The sequence below is a fragment of the Haliotis cracherodii genome, unplaced genomic scaffold, assembly GCF_022045235.1.
Source record: "Haliotis cracherodii isolate W230 unplaced genomic scaffold, xgHalCrac1.p SCAF_3, whole genome shotgun sequence".
Taxonomy (NCBI): Eukaryota; Metazoa; Mollusca; class Gastropoda; order Lepetellida; family Haliotidae; genus Haliotis; species Haliotis cracherodii.
The window spans coordinates 67,364,589-67,385,786 of NW_027266286.1; the positions used below are offsets into that span (position 1 = coordinate 67,364,589).

At 43.9% G+C, this 21,198-nt stretch overlaps 2 protein-coding genes across 4 annotated transcripts in view; both read left to right on the top strand.

Moving 5' to 3' along the window:
• The window catches only part of LOC139473754 (transcriptional enhancer factor TEF-1-like), a 30,720-nt gene extending 26,978 nt beyond the window's left edge, over nt 1-3,742 (top strand). For all 3 annotated transcript variants that reach the window (XM_071256490.1, XM_071256489.1, XM_071256488.1), the window contains exon 12: nt 503-3,742. In XM_071256490.1, coding sequence (XP_071112591.1) covers nt 503-616 — 114 coding nt within the window. In that variant the 3' untranslated portion in view covers nt 617-3,742. The remainder of the gene's footprint in view (nt 1-502) is intronic.
• An 11,686-nt stretch (nt 3,743-15,428) lies between these two features.
• LOC139475641 (hepatitis A virus cellular receptor 1-like) lies at nt 15,429-15,869 on the top strand. The gene has a single exon (XM_071258829.1). It carries the CDS (start codon nt 15,429-15,431, stop codon nt 15,867-15,869), a length of 441 nt encoding a protein of 146 aa, XP_071114930.1.
• Nucleotides 15,870-21,198: the final 5,329 nt, after the last annotated feature.

Consider the following 21,198-nt stretch of genomic DNA (forward strand, 5'->3'; position numbering starts at 1 on the left):
CGGCAATCATTGATTTATGTCGCATGTGGCCACCAAAATGGTCCCTACTTCGAGGGCTGAGGTGGACCAGTAGATAGTGCTCTTGTTGATCCAAGTCTGTGTTCAAGTCTCTGTCTTGCTGTGAATATCTGCACCAACTGGTATCCACTGGTGTTGGCTATTATCCCCCACCATGAATGGGTGCTGTCAAGTCACGTTTCATTCCGGAGCAGGACTCAAAAACCATGAGAGATATTTTAACCAAACTTGGCACAAAGATAGGGCCAGTGGTGAACTGGTGCCTTTTTAAAGTTTGGGAATTGTTTGGTTTTTTTAATTTTTTGTTAATGTTAACATAGAAAAAATCAGACATGCACAAGATCGCCTTGGAGCTGATGTCTCGAGATGAATGCATGATTGTTTTCTAGTCCTTAATGATATTCTCAGCCATGCCATACTAACTTCATTAATATAGAATGTGATAAAAATATTTGGATTAACAAATTTGTGTTTTTCTTTACAGGTGGTAACCAATCGTGACACACAGGAGTGTCTTCTGTGTATTGCCAACGTGTTCGAGGTGTCGACAAGTGAACATGGAGCCCAACATCACATCTACAAGCTTGTCAAAGACTAGCCAGCATTCGTGGGGAAACAGACTCGATACAAACATTATATATTGTCCCCTCATTCACCATTGAAGCAATAAGAGCTGTGTTTGTGAAGGAAGTACGCCGGGTCATCGGAAACACCGCATCAAACACTCTGGTGAAACTCGGAACACATCATGTGCCTTTATCATGCAAGACCTTATCCTCTTGGTGCATAGATCTGCTGGATTCGTCTGGCTGTGTGATACGGGATTATATTCAATGAGCAAGAACATGTACCAATCAGGACAGAGCTTATGCCACAGCTTGTCCATGATTGGTCGATCTCGTCTAGAGAGTCTTCTTAGACGCAATAGTGCTTATGGTTGCCAAATGATTAGTACAGACTGCAGTAGTTGCAAAACACTTTTGTGGTAGATTCTTTCTTGTAGGAGAAGAAGTTGGAACCGATTTCTTGTGATTTGTTTTGTTATGTTTCGTTGCTGATAGTTGTGAGTGTGTAGTTGCTGATGCCCAATTCTGAAGTGGAACGACCAAGTGCTACTTTCATCGGACAGACTGACATGGATATGTGCAAACATTCTCCATCTCTGGTCGAGGTTTACTTGGAACGATTCACACCACACTGCAGAACGTCTGTCCGGACCGTTCCACTTCAACACCAGCTCCTGTAGTTGCCCGAGTCTTTTGTTAGCATGCCTTGGTGATTACATCAGATTATGATGAAAACCGTTTGTTTGGATTTTACTAGTAATGTACTGTAAACGTGTTTTTTAGGACACAACTGGATACTGTTTGAGATTTAGTTCGAATTTATTTTGTTCAGTATTTCCCTGTTGTTGATTCATCATCAAGGCATCCAAATTATTTCTGAGCATTATAAACTGCTTTAAGAAGAAACGTCCAAACAGTATTACGCAAATCTTTTGAAGAATGACATTTGGTTGATTTGTTGAATGCTAAACTGGCATTAAGATACACTGCTGCAGTAGTCAATCTAGTGCTGCTTATACAAAGGCAGACAACTCTTTCAGAGCACTGTCCAATGGGCAGACAACTCTTTCAGAGCACAGTCCAGTGGGCAGACAACTCTTTCAGAGCTCTGTCCAATGGGCAGACCACTAAAAGAACTGCCATAAGGGTAGATAACTCATTGTTATGACACAAGTTTTTCACTGTATATTGCCCATTGCCTCACATCTCCTTCAACTGAAACCTATATTTTCTTACTGTCTGTGTGTATACATATGTTTCATGTCAAATAACAAGATAACTATTTATTCATAGCCATATATATCTCCGAACGTCCACTAAAGATCCGACCACTAGGTGGTTGCATGTGCCTTAAACATATTGTACGTCTCAAGACAGCATCTACTTAGTGTCAGGTTCCAAACACCAAACAGGCTTTGTTAAATAGTTCTATTTATATGCATGTTGTCATGAACACGGTTTCCTGTTCGAGCAAAACCCATTAAATATATAAGATATATATGCAATTTGATAATTCGGCATTCTACTGCCCTCACTAATGTTTTCCCTGCCATCTCTTGTAATTCTTTTGTGTGCCTTTCTACTATTCTTTAGATGTCCAGGATATTCCCTCCACGGCTATAGTGTTAAATATAATGTTTGTAGTTTATGACAAAAGGTGAAAAAGTATTTGGAGTTTTTAGACCATTGTGGCAACTCGACATCTTGAGCAATAAATTATTCTTCTATAATATACATACATAATATCACCTTAGCATGATATAATGATAATGAACTGAATATTTTTTTACACTTTAACAGCATGAAGTAATCACGTACATTTATTGTATTTTAAATTTAAGATTTTGAAACTTGTTATATGATATGAAGATGAAATATATTTTGAACATTTGCTACATGGAAATGTTTGAATACATTTATTGAATTTTATGATTGAGAAGTTTGAAACTTGTTATATGTCGTCATCTGAACTGTGAACCTGGGTGACATTTCATACTCTTCTTGAACTGTCTTGCAATATATGACAGTAGAGTTCAACATAACACTATCAAAACAATAATATATTTTTATGCTTGGAAATGTTTCATTGTTATTTTAGCAGAAAACCGAAACCATCAAATATTGGTATGTGAAGAATGTTTGTTTCGTATTAAGACCTCACTGAGACAAAGAGTGCCTAATCAATTTTGTTAACAAATTTGTTGTGATTAATGTTTGGGCAATAAATACATACGGCTTTTGCTGTCATACGGTCATGCCATGCGTCATACACACTGTCTTGTTACTCTTGTCTTTTGACAAAACACCAATCTTGAACACAGTTGTTAATTGAAGAATAAAGATCTTATTTGTCTTTGATATTTGCCTAACCTGATTGTAAATAATGCATTGTCATTCAATAATTACCCATCCTTCATCACTCATCATCATGTCAAGGTCACAGTGTTGGAGAAGGTCAGGGTCAGTCCCCAAGGACAAGATGGCATCTCTGAGTGGTATTGTCAGGATAAGCCTAGATCTTGTTCTACTTAAAAGTGCCTGTCTTTCCTTGTTGTTTGTAAATTCTTAAGTGTAAATGTCAGATTTGTTAGTTAAGTCTTGTGTTTAAATTATATATAACCATTTAATATGTAAATCAATAGATCTAGGCCACATCGGTCTTTAGTTACTAAATTATCTTTAAATCTAATAACAATTTTTGTTAACTGAACATAAAACATTAGGGATCGTGAATTATAGGGGATATGTTTATGAAAATGTATGCTCTGTCTTCAGTACAAAAAATATGCCCCAAAATATCCATGATCCCTAACTGTTTTTGTTCAGGATATTAACTTCAACTGTTTTTAAAGTGAAATTAATTTTATTGTCACAATTACCAGTATTTAATCCTGTCACAATTTTCTCTTTTGTATCTTGGCACCTAGGCCCAAATGAGCAATGTAAGATACACATAAACGTATCTCCTGTTTTAAACAAAAGAATAATTCACTGGTAGAAGATAAGGTTCTGTTTCCTTCATATTGATCACATGATCAGTAATGTCAGTTTTTCCTCAAATATAGTACTCAATATTGTCTTACTCGAGAAGCAATTGAAACTGTTTTGCTACTTTGTCATGTCCTGTCGTGCTATGGACATGAGTGACATGTTGGTGACATGTCGGTGACATGTCAATCTGTCACCCTGACAGTACCATACGTCTGTGTCGGGGACTGACAGGCCTTGTTTATACCAACTGAGGGAACATTTAGTCATAGATTACATTGTGAAGAATTCAAAATTCTGCCTTTGAGCTTTAATTTCTGCGTTGAACAAAATTTGGTTTTATTTCAAACTGTAAAGTATATTGTGTTACCTTGTCTATTTTTGATTTCTGAAAATGAAAAGTGACTTTAATTTTGTACTTTAATTTTTGAAGTGATCTTATTTTAACTGTATTTTAAGACGTGAAATCTGCGACTCAAAGTTCTTCAGTAATTTTACTTCAAGTGTTCTTAACAATTGTACAGATATCTGTATGTTATGCTGATCATGCAATTTTAGTTAGAGATGGTCCACAACATATGATCGCCTCAGAAACATTTTTGAAACATAAGAAATAAAATCGTATCACATGTAATGAATGATTAATTTTGTGTTTTTGCAGTGATGTTTCTGTGTCTCCAAAGCCACAAGCGCAGGAGACAGGGTAATAATGCATGTAACATAAGACCCTTGTTCCTAAACCCAACTGCCCCTCCCCTCGCCCCCCCCTCCCCTCCCCTCCCCTCCCCTCGCCTCACCCCATCCCTCCAGACACCAATCTATCACAAGCTTTAACTTACAACAGGTGTTGTGAGTCTAGTCACCTTTAGTATATATCATGTATGTGCAGGGTATGTGTAACCTGTATTCCTAACAAACTAATATTTTAAAGTTACTTTTAATTGTTTGAGGTATGATGTTCAGGAGTGTTTCTCCATGTTAGTAAGGGACTGAGCATCTCATATTCTGGAGGGGGTTGGGATTTTATCGAACAAAATAAATTGTCCCAGAAAATTTTGAAAATAAAATAATAATGCCTAAGGCTTTAGAGAGAAAAAAGAAATTGTCGGTCACAAAAATGACATTGTTGGAAGGTGTTTTTGAATTTTTTTTATAAAGTTTAAATTTAAAAAAACCATCTGGTTTTTCAGCTTTAGCTGAAAATATAGTAGTCACATTACACAATCCCAGGACTACGCACCCCCACCTACCAGAATATTGTTTGGTTTGTCCCTCAGTAAGGACAATTTTTTTAAGTAACTGATAACCATTAACCAACTAGTATTAAATGTAAAATTTTCTTTTTCGACATAAAGAGAAAGCTTTATAATAATTCTGATGTAATGATATGATGTTGAATATTCCATCAGTAAATACATTTGAAGATTTTGTTTCAAGGCTTCTGCCATGATCTGAACCAGCACTTGGACTAAACTAAACCATTGTCCATTTTAACCCAAGCCACACTTGTACACCCAACCACCACCCCCGAATAAGCAGTTTCGATCATGCATTGTTTTTATAATATACAAATTTGTACAATATGTTTGAATAAATGCTTTTGTAAAGAACGCCATTTGTATTGTCATTTGCTTGTGGATTTGTGTTTACTGGTGGAGTCTCGCAGATCATTATCAGTTGGGAGTATGTGGTTTCTGAATGATACAGGCTTTGAAACATTGCTGATGCTTAAAGAACTATTTCTTGGTAAGGCTGGGATGTAGGAACGGAGTTCGTCCGTCTGTCCATCCGTCCATCCGTCCGTTTCTCAATGTGGACAAATCTCAAAAAGTATTCCAAGTTAGAGAAATTAAATTTTACACACTCATGTTACTCGCCATGATCTCAAATAAGTTCGAAAATTAGTGTCGTACATTCATTGTTTGCAGAGTTATGGCCCTTGCTGCACGCTTTTCTTTATTATGTTTATTTGTTGATTAACGCCGCACTCAGCAATATTCCAGCCATATGACGGTGGTCTGTAAATAATCGATTCTGGACAAGACAATCCAGTGATTGACATGATCATCGATCCACGCAATTGGGATACGAAGACATGCATCAACCATGTCAGCGAGCCTGACCACCCGATCCCGTTAGTCGCCTCTTACAGCAAGCATGGGTTGCTGAAGACCTATTCTACCCTGCATCTTCACGGGCTCCATGCTTTTCAACTCTACATACTGTGTGAAATGGGGACACGTTTTCTCAGAAGCTACGGAAATTATATGAATTAAATTTTCCATGCCTGTTTGAGAGATACTTGCCAAGACTGTGTTCGAAAATTGGTGCCGTCAATTACGTTTTTACAGAGTAAATGCCCTTGACAGGTTTGGCTTGTTTTTGTGAGGGCGGCAATGCGACAATCCCTTCTAGGATTCCACAGTACGGCGTGTCCAGCGGAGGATTCCGACCCTGCGATGGGCCCTAGAACGTACTCAGGTGGCAACGTATCTCACCCTTCAGGGGTCACGGGTGGCCAAGTAGTCAACGGCTGTCTGAAACCTATGATTGTGGGTTCGAACCCCGATTCGCCACCTATTATGTTTCTAGGTTTGTCAGCACCATACCCATGCTCGTGGATTTCACCGAAGTGTTAAACGTCTGAGAGATGCGTCACGTCGGGCTTTCCTCCCACAATAAGCTGACACGCCGCGATATAACTGGAATAGTGTCCAAGGCAGCATTAAACTCGACTCACTCACTCCTCCCTTATCATCAGTCTTTTACTCCGGTAGGTATATGATACAGGTCTTTTGTACATACTTGCAGTGCGGGATATAGACCAATTTCAAAAATACAAAAATTTATCTTACAATTTGGGATACATAGTTGACAATATATCACGGTGTTAACAGGACCAAAGACTTTTCCTCGTTTGCATAGAAAAGAAACTTGGCAGTACGAACTTACTTTAGTGGCCCCTTGAGTTCGTTATAACCGAAGTTTAATGTGTTTAGAACACATTCTTCTTTTTGGGGACGCCAGTAATAAAATAGATTTATGTATGTTGGCATGGTTGGGATTTATGTTTAAGATACATCTTTCTTGAATCGTGAGAAATGGGGCTTTTTAAGCTCATAAATGACATTCATCAGAACGACCTAGATTTTAATTTGCTCGCGTCGTATATTTAAAACGTTCTTCATAGATCAGCATAGCATTGGAGTCACGCTATGTATGTGGAACGCATTGATTTTGAATGAATACACGCGTGTGTACTCGTTAATAATAATAATAATAATCATCATATTTATTTGTTTTGCTTTCTAAATCGGCTGATGTGTAAATTACGATAAAGAAACATGCAATCACATATCCATGTGTTGTATCAAACTATATTTGTCAAGGTGGTACATACGCTTTCCTTAAATGGACAGATTGGTCGCAATATATTTATTATTCGTCCGTAAAGGAAAAACAAGTTTATATCCTCAAAGGTATTATCCTATATAACCTGATATTGCTCAAATTTCAGTGTAACCAGTGTTGGAGTGAGACTTTAAAAAATAATAATTCAAACCTAAGTTCCAACAGATTCAAGATTTCAATTTTCAAAACTATAAATAGCAATAGTTTTTTGGCTTTGGTGATACAAGATAATCACCACGTTTTGGTTGTGAAGGTTTCTGCTAAAATCATAGACTAAGGGAAATAACTCTTGTTGTTGTGTCCTCTTCAACAGTATTATTCCAGTAGGGCTTTCAAAGCCACCATACCCACTTGGAACACAACGAAGTGGGTTTTCTGTTTTCCATATTTATCGTTGTCAAATATTTTCAAGTGGTCGTTGTTGGCCTCAACCCCCCAAAGTACTAGAATCTCTACTTTACTAAGAAAGTGTTAAATATAACATTGGAAAAACACGAAATGGTTTTTGATGGTGATGTATTTGATATTGTTAGAATAGTTGCTTTGGGCGCTAAGTTTGCAGTTTACAGTTTTCGGCGATTCTTTTCAGCCTAGTCATATTTTAAGAACGTTTTTAATTGTTCAATCAAATCCAGTTTTCAAGTGTATACTTACTTTGCCTGGTAGTTTATATCCTTGGTATCATAAACAACACTGACTGATCCAGCAGAGAATTTACTTCCATTATCCCGCCTACATCTCATCCCATCACGTCATATCCAGATAAATATTTACGATTCTTCATTTATGGATATTAATGTCAACGAAACACGCTATTAATATACACAAATATCTGAAATCCCTTCAGTTCAAACTAAAACTAGACTGACAACAAATAGCCAAGCATGGTGAACCGGTCAATTAAGGGAGGTTACTCTGTCTGGCTTAATGTTGAAGAGACTCGCGTGTTGATAGTTGAGTTAGGAGGTTAATGTATGCGCCTTTTTTGTCTCATTCATGATTGGCCAGTGCTATTTACTTAGAATATTTGTTAACCCAAATGCAAGATTTGGCTTCTTGTTACGCCGGTATTGGTTAAGTCCGATATAAATATATGACTATTAATGCAGATAATTTCTTTTGCTCATCAATAATTTGTGTATAATCACGAGGCGACATTCTGTGAATATGTGTTTAAATGTTATTTAAACGTTAAAAGAATTGCTTGATTAGCCGATCAAATGCCATGGAACCAGTTACGATATATTTATTTATTTCTTATTCGACCAGAGTTCATATATTTGTGTTTCAAATGTGATTTTTAGAAAATTATATTTTCAAATTTACATTCATAAATGTATTGAATTGTTTATAATCTCGTGGTCATTTTGAAAGAAAGAGAAAAATACGCACAGGCGGGAACAAGAACTATCTTTGCAACTATATTTGACTATGTACATAGTTAGAGCGTTGACTAATCTTTAAAGAAATAAAGACAATACTGTTTTCGATGCAATAAGCGTGTAAGGCGCTCTCAAAATTAGAAATAGGTGGCTCTTCTAATAATATTATTTTGTTGGGGGAAAAAACAGAGTTGAAAGACCGTAAATTTCGTGGTTTATGCTGACAGCCTGAAATGTTTATATACGACAGATATATTTTTCCAGAATTTAATTGCCCAATATTAAGAGACATATAACACACGAGTGCGTATTATACATGAATAAATAAGTCGTGTGTACATTGATCAATCAGAGGGGTGCTAATTGGGATTGTTCACTAGCCAATATATTAGCAAATATCGCCGTGGGCGCTTATTATAGCGGGGCGCTTATTAGGTCGAATACGGAATATTAAATATTTTGAAAATGAATTTTTAGTCAACAAATAAATATCTGCGATGAAGTGCCTCTATAGTTTCACTAAGTGGTTGAAGCATTCGTAAAATATATCAACCCGCCTCGGTGACAGGACTGCTGCCGCGTGGAACTCGACATGTCACGTGAGCGGCCTTCCCGTGACGTGTATTACGTGTTAATTTTCAAGGAGTGAGTGAGTGAGTGAGTGAGTTGGGGTTATCGCCGCTTTTAACAGTACTCCATTTATATCATGGTGTGTCAGCTTGATGTGGGAGGAAAGCCCGAAGTGATGCAGGTCTCAGACGTTTACCACTTCGGTGAAACCCACGAGCACGGGTATGGTGCTGACAAACCTAGAAACATAATCAGGGCGGACCGGGATTTGAACCCACAATCATAAGTTTCTGGCGTGCCGAAGGGACGCAGCTCTACACAGCAAATTGCGGCGGCTTAGACAACTGACCCCTCGTCCAAAAGACCTTGGCATGGCTGAAACATTGCTACAAGACCACACGCTACCACTACAGGGCCTCGTCCACTGCTACCTCTGAACTACAACCATATCCGATGGGATTACGGGTCAGAATAGGTCCCCAGCAACCTATGCTGGTCATAAGAGGCGAAATTATGGCTCGGGGACTTGGTTGATGCATGCCGTCGTACCCCGATGGCGCGTCTTGGGACGTTGAACATATTATCAATCAGTAGTTTGTCTGGTTCTGAATCCATTATTTACATTTTTCATGTAACTGGAATATTGCTGAGTGCGACGTTATTGCTTGGGCATAGAACCCGCATCCGCGGGCCGAAAAGACGAACGTTTAAGTCACACGCCCCTGTTGGAAGTATTGGTGGCAATGAACAGTTCAAGTGGCACTTTCATATTAGTAGAAGGAGTTTATTAAAATCATGGCAAAGTATAAATATATTTACAAACGTTTGGTGCACTCTCCCACATTTGATAGAACACAACACACACTAGTTTCAAAACGAAGCGATTACTCATCTTCGTCCCAAACATGTTGTGTTAAAAAAGTGACGGTTTGTCGCGTGCTATGCGTCATGCGCGTTCCCTCCGCGCGACCTGCACGAGCTCGCCAGGTGCACAGGACAGGTAAATAGCCCTTCACAAAGTCAACTGAATACATTCTATACAACGTGGCTCTGCTTGTACTGTCGGTATGAAATAACTCCCAGAGAGAAGAAAATCTTTTAATGGGGCTCTATTGAATCGAAAACATCTTTTATAGAGTGAGTCATCACCGTATGACACTGACACATGTCGTCTATAGCGAGGACAACACTGCCTCCCCACCTCCGATATTCACTACAGTACCCCCGTACAGAGCATCTCCACACCGGCGCCTTGCTGTGTGGGCCTCCCTCGCACCGTCTTCTGTACACGCCTGTGTCTAGCTGGTCACACCACCTTGTATACCTGCCTGTGTCCAGGTCGTCACACCACCTTGTACACCTGCCTGTGTCTAGGTCGTCACACCACCTTGTATACCTGCCTGTGTCTAGCTCGTCACACCACCTTGTATACCTGCCTGTGTCCAGCTCGTCACACCACCTTGTACACCTGCCTGTGTCTAGGTCGTCACACCACCTTGTATACCTGCCTGTGTCTAGCTCGTCACACCACCTTGTACACCTGCCTGTGTCTAGCTCGTCACACCACCTTGTATACCTGCCTGTGTCTAGCTCGTCACACCACCTTGTATACCTGCCTGTGTCCAGCTCGTCACACCACCTTGTACACCTGCCTGTGTCTAGCTCGTCACACCACCTTGTATACCTGCCTGTGTCTAGCTCGTCACACCACCTTGTACACCTGCCTGTGTCTAGCTCGTCACACCACCTTGTATACCTGCCTGTGTCCAGCTCGTCACACCACCTTGTACACCTGCCTGTGTCTAGGTCGTCACACCACCTTGTATACCTGCCTGTGTCCAGCTCGTCACACCACCTTGTACACCTGCCTGTGTCTAGGTCGTCACACCACCTTGTATACCTGCCTGTGTCCAGCTCGTCACACCACCTTGTATACCTGCCTGTGTCTAGCTCGTCACACCACCTTGTATACTTGCCTGTGTCTAGCTCGTCACACCACCTTGTATACCTGCCTGTGTCTAGCTCGTCACTCCACCTTGTATACCCGCCTGTGTCTAGCTCGTCACACCACCTTGTACACCTGCCTGTGTCTAGGTCGTCACACCACCTTGTATACCTGCCTGTGTCCAGCTCGTCACACCACCTTGTATACTTGCCTGTGTCTAGCTAGTCACACCACCTTGTATACCTGCCTGTGTCTAGCTAGTCACACCACCTTGTATACCTGCCTGTGTCTAGCTCGTCACACCACCTTGTATACCCGCCTGTATCTAGCTCGTCACACCACCTTGTATACTTGCCTGTGTCTAGGTCGTCACACCACCTTGTATACTTGCCTGTGTCTAGGTCGTCACACCACCTTGTATACCTGCCTGTGTCTAGGTCGTCACACCACCTTGTATACCTGCCTGTGTCTAGCTCGTCACACCACCTTGTACACCTGCCTGTGTCTAGGTCGTCACACCACCTTGTATACCTGCCTGTGTCTAGCTCGTCACACCACCTTGTATACCTGCCTGTGTCTAGCTCGTCACACCACCTTGTACACCTGCCTGTGTCTAGCTCGTCACACCACCTTGTATACCTGCCTGTGTCTAGCTCGTCACACCACCTTGTACACCTGCCTGTGTGGGGCTCGTCACACCACCTTGTACACCTGCCTGTGTCTAGCTCGTCACACCACCTTGTACACCTGCCTGTGTCTAGGTCGTCACACCACCTTGTATACCTGCCTGTGTCTAGCTCGTCACACCACCTTGTATACTTGCCTGTGTCTAGCTCGTCACACCACCTTGTACACCTGCCTGTGTCTAGCTCGTCACACCACCTTGTATACCTGCCTGTGTCTAGCTAGTCACACCACCTTGTATACCTGTCTGTGTCTAGCTCGTCACACCACCTTGTACACCTGTCTGTGTCTAGCTCGTCACATCACCTTGTATACCTGCCTGTGTCCAGCTCGTCACACCACCTTGTATACCTGCCTGTGTCTAGCTCGTCACACCACCTTGTATACCTGCCTGTGTCCAGCTCGTCACACCACCTTGTATACCTGCCTGTGTCTAGCTCATCACACCACCGTGTATACCTGCCTGTGTCCAGCTCGTCACACCACCTTGTACACCTGCCTGTGTCTAGCTCGTCACACCACCTTGTATACCTGCCTGTGTCTAGCTGGTCACACCACCTTGTATACCTGCCTGTGTCTAGGTCGTCACATCACCTTGTATACCTGCCTGTGTCTAGCTGGTCACACCACCGTGTATACCTGCCTGTGTCTAGCTCGTCACACCACCTTGTATACCTGCCTGTGTCTAGCTCGTCACACCACCTTGTACACCTGCCTGTATCTAGCTCGTCACACCACCTTGTGTACCTGCCTGTGTCTAGCTCGTCACACCACCTTGTACACCTGTCTGTGTCTAGCTCATCACACCACCTTGTATACCCACATGTGTCTAGCTCGTCACACCACCTTGTATACCTGCCTGTGTCTAGCTCGTCACACCACCTTGTATACCTGCCTGTATCTAGCTGGTCACACCACCGTGTATACTTGCCTGTGTCTAGCTCGTCACACCACCTTGTACACCTGCCTGTGTCTAGCTCGTCACACCACCTTGTGTACCTGCCTGTGTCTAGCTCGTCACACCACCTTGTATACCTGCCTGTGTCTAGCTCGTCACACCACCTTGTATACCTGCCTGTGTCTAGCTCGTCACACCACCTTGTATACCTGCCTGTGTCTAGCTCGTCACACCACCTTGTGTACCTGCCTGTGTCTAGCTCGTCACACCACCTTGTATACCTGCCTGTGTCTAGCTCGTCACACCACCTTGTACACCTGTCTGTGTCTAGCTGGTCACACCACCGTGTATACTTGCCTGTGTCTAGCTAGTCACACCACCTTGTATACCTGCCTGTGTCTAGCTCGTCACACCACCTTGTATACCTGCCTGTGTCTAGCTCGTCACACCACCTTGTACACCTGTCTGTGTCTAGCTCATCACACCACCTTGTGTACCTGTCTGTGTCTAGCTCGTCACACCACCTTGTATACCTGTCTGTGTCTAGCTCGTCACACCACCTTGTGTACCTGCCTGTGTCTAGCTCGTCACACCACCTTGTACACCTGTCTGTGTCTAGCTCGTCACACCACCTTGTATACCTGCCTGTGTCCAGCTCGTCACACCACCTTGTGTACCTGCCTGTGTCTAGCTCGTCACACCACCTTGTATACCTGCCTGTGTCTAGCTCGTCACACCACCTTGTGTACCTGCCTGTGTCTAGCTCGTCACACCACCTTGTATACCTGCCTGTGTCTAGTTCGTCACACCACCTTGTGTACCTGCCTGTGTCTAGCTCGTCACACCACCTTGTATACCTGCCTGTGTCTAGCTCGTCACACCACCTTGTATACCTGCCTGTGTCTAGCTCGTCACACCACCTTGTGTACCTGCCTGTGTCTAGCTCATCACATCGCCTTGTATACCTGCCTGTGTCTAGCTCATCACACCACCTTGTATACCTGCCTGTGTCTAGCTCGTCACACCACCTTGTATACCTGCCTGTGTCTAGCTCGTCACACCACCTTGTGTACCTGTCTGTGTCTAGCTGGTCACACCACCTTGTGTACCTGCCTGTGTCTAGCTCGTCACACCACCGTGTATACCTGCCTGTGTCTAGCTCGTCACACCACCTTGTATACCTGTCTGTGGGGCTCGTCACACTACCTTGTATACCTGTCTGTGGGGCTCGTCACACCAGCCTTAACTTGAGAATGGTACTAGCAATATTGAAAATAAAAAAGCAGCACTTATTAAATAATCAGCTTTTTAACATTTATTTTGCTTCAGTATCTCATTTCGCACCTTTACGACAAATGCATAGTTTCCAAGAGCCTACAGTAGAAATGATGTATGATCAGATTATGGTTCTATTCCTCCCAAGGCCATAAACATGTCTGATGTGCTACTGCAGGATATACAAATGTGGTTCAATTAGGACATACACCTACAGTGTTTTTGAAAGTCGATGTAGTCTAACTGTAGCTTAGATACCTTTTATTCTACTTTGGAACCGAGCTCTTTGGAAAACAAACGAAAGTCAAGGCCATCTTTATCCTTTCTCTCAACCCGACTTATATTCGCTACAGAATACATTCGATTTACTCCATAACAAGCATGAGTGACCCCTCGCTGTGTTACCAGGATCTGCGACTTGTGTTTTAGAATCCTACTTTAGCAGCGAATATCATTCTTGGTTTTGCCGCCACCAAATGGTCGAAGCCTTCAACAACGTGGACTTTCAAACAGTGAGTTTCAGTGCTGACGTGGCATGCCAGCTGCTGTGAAACCAGAACCGGGGATCATAATCGAGTGGTTCTTGGATTCGAACTCACGACGAGGATCCTGACACAGTTAGGGACTTCATTCTGCACGAATAATGGCATTCCTACTGTTCCGAGAACATGTTGACAGTGTCATATAGTTCTCCAGATGTCAGCATGTAAGCTTAAAGACGCGATGGGACAAGTTGGGGGAAGAGAAACCCTGTATGGCTAAAATAATTCCGATGCGACGTTAAATATTACCTCACTCACTCACTCAGGTACAGTTCCCAGCATCCTTTGCTTGTCGTAAAAGTCGACTCAATGGTCGGGCGGTTACAAATGTGACCTAGCTTACTGTGATCCGTGCTCATGCTCTCAACCACTGGTTTGCCTGGCCTGGTTTGAACGCAAAACATTTTTGACCCGATCACTGGTGAAGTGTTTACGATAAGATGTGACGAATTAGCAAAAGTGCCTTCAATAACATAAACGTGCACAATGATGACACAGCTTGTTGCATAATGGATGACATAGGAAATATATGAAAATGACGCCAACATAAATAATTATATGAGTCTGATCAGAGAGTCGTGTAAGTGTAAACATAAGTGAATCGTGACAGTGTCTTGGAGCAAGGGACGCGCCAGTGAGCAGCTAGGTGGGAATGCGAGGAATGCAGGTGCGTGTAGGGCCTCTCACAGCTCCCGGCGAACTCTTGTCCTGGGGAATTAGCACTCAGTGAATGGCGTGTCTCAAGAGTTGAGATAATTGGTCGATTAAAATCTATAACGGACAAAAATAAAACAATTTGCACCTGGAAGAGTGCCAGATTGTAATGCGATCCCCCCGTAGTCCGTGTCTAACGTGCAGATTCGACCGTACAAGCACAAGACGACCTCTTCCATTTACAATAGGAACTACTGTACTTTTGGGAGTTCGGGACGTCGATATGTCAATCGTACCCCATCTCTCTGATAGACCCAGACATGGCTACCATGACGCCCCCCATCTCTCTGATAGACACAGTCGTGGCTACCGTGACGCTCCCATCTCTCTGATAGACCCAGATGTGGCTACCATGACTCTCCCCATCTCTCCGATAGACCCAGATGTGGCTACCGTGACGCTCCCATCTCTCTGATAGACCCAGATGTGGCTACCATGACTCTCCCCATCTCTCTGATAGACCCAGTCGTGGCTACCATGACTCTCCCCATCTCTCTGATAGACCCAGTCGTGGCTACCATGACGCTCCCTATCACTCTGATAGACCCAGTCGTGGCTACCATGACTCTCCCCATCTCTCTGATAGACCCAGTCGTGGCTACCATGACTCTCCCCATCTCTCTGATAGACCCAGTCGTGGCTACCATGACGCTCCCCATCTCTCTGATAGACCCAGATGTGGCTACCATGACTCTTCCCATCTCTCTGATAGACCAAGTCGTGGCTACCATGGCTCTCTCCATCTTTCTGATAGACCCAGTCGTGGCTACCATGACTCTCCCCATCTCTCTGATAGACCCAGATGTGGCTAACATGACGGCCCCCATCTCTCTGATAGACCCAGTCGTGGCTACCATTGCGCTCCCATCTCTCTGATAGACCCAGTCTTGGCTACCATTGCGCTCCCCATCTCTCTGATTGACCCAGTCGAGGCTACCATGACTCTTCCCATCTCTCTGATAGACCCAGTCGTGGCTACCATGACTCTCCCCATCTCTCTGATAGACACAGTCGTGGCTACCATGACGCTCCCTATCACTCTGATTGACCCAGTCGTGGCTACCATGACGCTCCCTATCACTCTGATAGACCCAGTCGTGGCTACCATTGCGCTCCCATCTCTCTGATAGACCCAGTCGTGGCTACCATGACGCCCCCCATCTCTCTGATAGACCCAGACGTGGCTACCATGACGCCCCCCATCTCTCTGATAGACCCAGATGTTGCTACCATGACGCTGTCATCTCTCTGATTGACCCAGTCGTGGCTACCATCACTCTCCCCATCTCTCCGATAGACCCAGATGTGGCTACCATGACGCTGTCATCTCTCTGATGGACCCAGTCGTGACTACCATGACGCTCCCCATCTCTCTGATAGACCCAGATGTGGCTACCATGACGCTGTCATCTCTCTGATAGACCCAGACGTGGCTACCATTGCGCTCCCATCTCTCTGATAGACCCAGTCGTGGCTACCATGGCTCTCTCCATCTCTCTGATAGATGCTCAAAGACCTGGATGTAACAGTCAAGATGACCGCTGACACCCTCAATGTTCAAAGACCTCAGTATGACAGTCAAGGTGACCGCTGACACCCTCAATGCTCAAAGACCTCAGTATGACAGTCGAGGGTACCGCTGACACCCTCAATGCTCAAAGACCTCGGTATGACAGTCCAGGTTACCGCTGACACCCTCAGTGTTCAAAGACCTCAGTGTGACAGTCCAGGTTACCGCTGACACCCTCAATGCTCAAAGACCTCAGTGTGACAGTCCAGGTTACCGCTGACACCCTCAATGCTCAAAGACTTCGGTATGAGTCAAGATTACCACTGACACTCTCAATGCTCAAAGACCTCAGTGTGACAGTCCAGGTTACCGCTGACACCTTTAATGCTCAAAGACCTCAGTATGACAGTCCAGGTTACCGCTGACACCCTCAGTGTTCAAAGACCTCAGTGTGACAGTCCAGGTTACCGCTGACACCCTCAATGCTCAAAGACCTCAGTGTGACAGTCCAGGTTACCGCTGACACCCTCAATGCTCAAAGACTTCGGTATGAGTCAAGATTACCACTGACACTCTCAATGCTCAAAGACCTCAGTGTGACAGTCCAGGTTACCGCTGACACCTTTAATGCTCAAAGACCTCAGTATGACAGTCGAGGTTACCGCTGACACCCTCAATGTTCAAAGACCTCGGTATGATAGTCGAGGGTATACACTCTTATCACCTACCTGGCTGAGGAGAACGTTTTCTCGACACAGAGCGTCCTAGATTACCGAACAATAAACAGAATAGGGAAATTATGCCTAAATACCTGGGTCTCGATATGAGGGCCACTTAGAGCTGGAATGCCGCTCTATAGGGGGTACTTGCGACTGCTGGTTTTGTTGTTTACTGATTGTAGCTGTAGACGATTCATTGCCCGGTCCACGGGGTACCTTGCACCGTCCAGTCGGATCTAACACGGTCATTCAAAGTCCCTTAAATTTTCTTAACCTTCACAGATACCAACAGACCAACGTAGGTCTATTGAATATTATCGTAAAGTATTTAATCAGTCAGTGATTAAGTGCACATTTCAGAATAAGGCGATGACACGGGCGGTATGTGTACTGCGTAAACCGCTTAATGTTGCATCAGCACGTAAAAGCTCAATGCCATTAAAACTATGCGGGCTAAATTTCTTTAACATAAGCCTGATCTTAAACTGTACGTTCGTAGTCTGATAGTCTCTCATACGAGCCCGCACATTATATTTTCAACTGACATTTAGTCCCAGAAATAAAGTTCTCTTATTCAAAAAATTTATATCTGCAAAATAAATCCTATCCTCAAATCCTTGATTTCCTGGAGTTGAGGCAATCTTGACTTGAGATGGATTCCTGTTCCTTTGTTCTCTTGGGTCTGGTAGACAGACTAATTTTATGTTAATAAGACAATATCATCCCGATTCCATTCTCAACACCCTTTCAGCTCTAGCAGCCCATACTCGTCCCCTTTTCAGCTCTAGCAGCCCATAATCGTCCCCTTTTCAGCTCTAGCAGCCCATACTCGTCTCTTTTTCAGTTCCTGCATGCTACACTCGTACCCTTTTCAGTTCCGGCAGTCCGTACTCGTCCCTGTTTCAGTTCTAGCAACCCATACTCGTCCCCTTTACAGTTCTAGCAGCCTACATTTGTCCCCTTTTCAGGTCTAGCAGTCTACACTCCTCCCCTTTTCGGTTCTAGCAGCCTACACTCGTCCTCTTTTCGGTTCTAGCAGCCTACACATGTCCCCTTTTCAGTTCTAGCAGCCTACACTCGTCCTCTTTTCGGTTCTAGCAGCCTACACTCGTCCTCTTTTCGGTTCTAGCAGCCTACATTTGTCCCCTTTTCAGTTCTAGCAGCCTACACTCGTCCTCTTTTCGGTTCTAGCAGCCTACACTCGTCCTCTTTTCGGTTCTAGCAGCCTACACTCGTCCCTGTTTCAGTTCTAGCAGCCTACACTCGTCCTCTTTTCAGTTCTAGCAGCCTACATTTGTCCCCTTTTCAGTTCTAGCAGCCTACACTCGTCCCCTTGTCAGGTCTAGCAGCCTACATTTGTCCCCTTTTCAGTTCTAGCAGCCTACACTCGTCCCCTTTTCAGGTCTAGCAGCCTACATTTTTCCCCTTTTCAGTTCTAGCAGCCTACACTCGTCCCCTTTTCAGGTCTAGCAGCCTACATTTGTCCCCTTTTCAGTTCTAGCAGCCTACACTCGTCTTCTTTTCGGTTCTAGCAGCCTACACTCGTCCTCTTTTCGGTTCTAGCAGTCTACACTCCTCCCCTTTTCGGTTCTAGCACCCTAAACTCGTCCTCTTTTCGGTTCTAGCAGCCTACACTCGTCCTCTTTTCGGTTCTAGCAGCCTACACTCCTCCCCTTTTCGGTTCTAGCAGCCTACACTCGTCCTCTTTTCGGTTCTAGCAGCCTACACTCGTCCTCTTTTCGGTTCTAGCAGCCTACATTTGTCCCCTTTTCAGTTCTAGCAGCCTACATTTGTCCCCTTTTCAGTTCTAGTAGCCTACATTTGTCCCTTTTCAGTTCTAGTAGCCTACATTTGTCCCCTTTTCAGTTCTAGCAACCTACATTTGTCCCCTTTTCAGTTCTAGTAGCCTACACTCGTCCTCTTTTCAGTTCTAGTACCCTACACTTGTCCCTTTTCAGTTCTAGCAGCCTACACTCGTACCCTTTTCAGTTCTAGCAGCCTACACTCGTCCCCATTTCAGTTCTAGCAGCCTACACACGTCCCCTTTTTCAGTTCTAGTAGCCTACAGTCGTCCCCTTTACAGTTCTAGTACCCTACACTCGTCCCCTTTTCAGTTCTAGCAGCCTACACTCGTCCCCTTTTCAGTTCTAGCAGCCTACAGTCGTCCCCTTTACAGTTCTAGTACCCTACACTCGTCCCCTTTTCAGTTCTAGCAGCCTACACTCGTCCCCTTTTCAGTTCTAGCAGCCTACACTCGTCCCCTTTTCAGTTCTAGCAGCCTACACTCGTCCCCTTTTCATTTCTAGCAGCCTACACTCGTCCCCTTTTCATTTCTAGCAGCCTACACTCGTCCCCTTTTCATTTCTAGCAGCCTACACTCGTCCCCTTTGTTGATTATATTCTAACATGCTCATATAAGCCATCCGTCCTAAAGGTTCATTTTCATAATCAAGTGGGACCCATGAAGATCCGGATTAGAACAGGTCTTCAGCAACCCATGCTTGCCATAAAAGGCGACTATGCTTGTCGTAAGAGGCGACTAACGGGATCGGGTGGTCAGACACGCTGACTTGATTGATGCATGTCATCGTATCCCAATTGAGTGGATCGATGCTCATGATGTCATTCACTGGATTGTCTGGTCCAGACTCGATTATTTACAGACTTCCGTCATATAGCTGGAATATTCCTGAGTGCGGCGTTAAGCAACAAACAAACAAACAAACAGTACAGGCCGACGCGAGATACAGCTGGGATATTTCTGACTGTGACGTGCAGCACCATTCACCCATACCTTCATAACATCGGGTTAACGTTGAATAAAGTATTTTACGTCTGTAGACTATCACAAATTGCGCCGGTCATAGGAAGGACATTAACATAACTCTGTGTATACGAGCGACGTGGAATGGGCAGGAGAGGCTTGAATGACACCAGACACTGACCATCGTTGCCACAAGAATCTGGCATTCCAGGGATAAAAAAGGTACCATGCATTATCGAGAAAATATTCCACTCGTTTAGTGAAGAGACGTGGTATATTTCGAAAACGCATACTATTTTTTTTATCCGGGAAATGTCAGCTTCCTGCGTCTAATACACAACAGATATAGATCCGGTCCTCTGCACGTGAACTCGCGAGACTTACATACACACATGCGCATTATACTGTTTTAAAAATAACAGTTATGAAAGACACATTCCACAGCGGAAATAACTATTCACCATGACCTACGCCATGTGGATATCATAGCTAAAGAAACCAAATTAATCCGCCATTAAAAACTATATTCATAATGGGTTCTGCAGGTTTTTGACAATTAAATTGCACGATGTTCTAATGAACGCATCATGGACGCCGTGGCTGTCGACAGAATTGTGTACAATGGTTTTACAGGTAATTATCATCCAAAATTGCCTCCCACAGGAAATATCGCTTGGGTGAGTGAGTGAGGTTTTACGCCGATTTTTAGCAATATTTCGGCAATATCACGGCGGGGGACACCACACATTGTACCCATGTCGGGAATCGAATCCGGGTCTTCGGCGAACGCTTTAACCACTAGGCTACCCGACCACCCCCGCTTGGGTGAGACCAAGCGATATCTGCATTGTAGAGGTATCTCACTCACGCATACTCAACATCTCACACAGGTGTCTCACTCACGTGTACTCAACATCTCACACACGTGTCTCACTCATACGTACACAACATATCACACAAGTATGTCACTCACGCATACTCAAAATCTCACACAGCTATCTCATCCACGCGTACTCAACATCTCACACGGGTATCTCACTCACGCGTACACAACATATTACACAGGTGTCTCACTCACGCGTATTCAACATCTCACTGAGCTTTCTCATTCACGTGTACTCAACAACTCACACAGGTGTCTCACTCACGTGTACTCAACATCTCACACAGCTATCTCATTCACGTGTACTCAACATCTCACACAGCTATCTC

Bases quoted from the DNA above. Each gene is read 5' to 3' on its own strand.
- LOC139475641 (XM_071258829.1), top strand. From the start codon at position 15,429: ATGACTCTCCCCATCTCTCTGATAGACCCAGTCGTGGCTACCATGACT.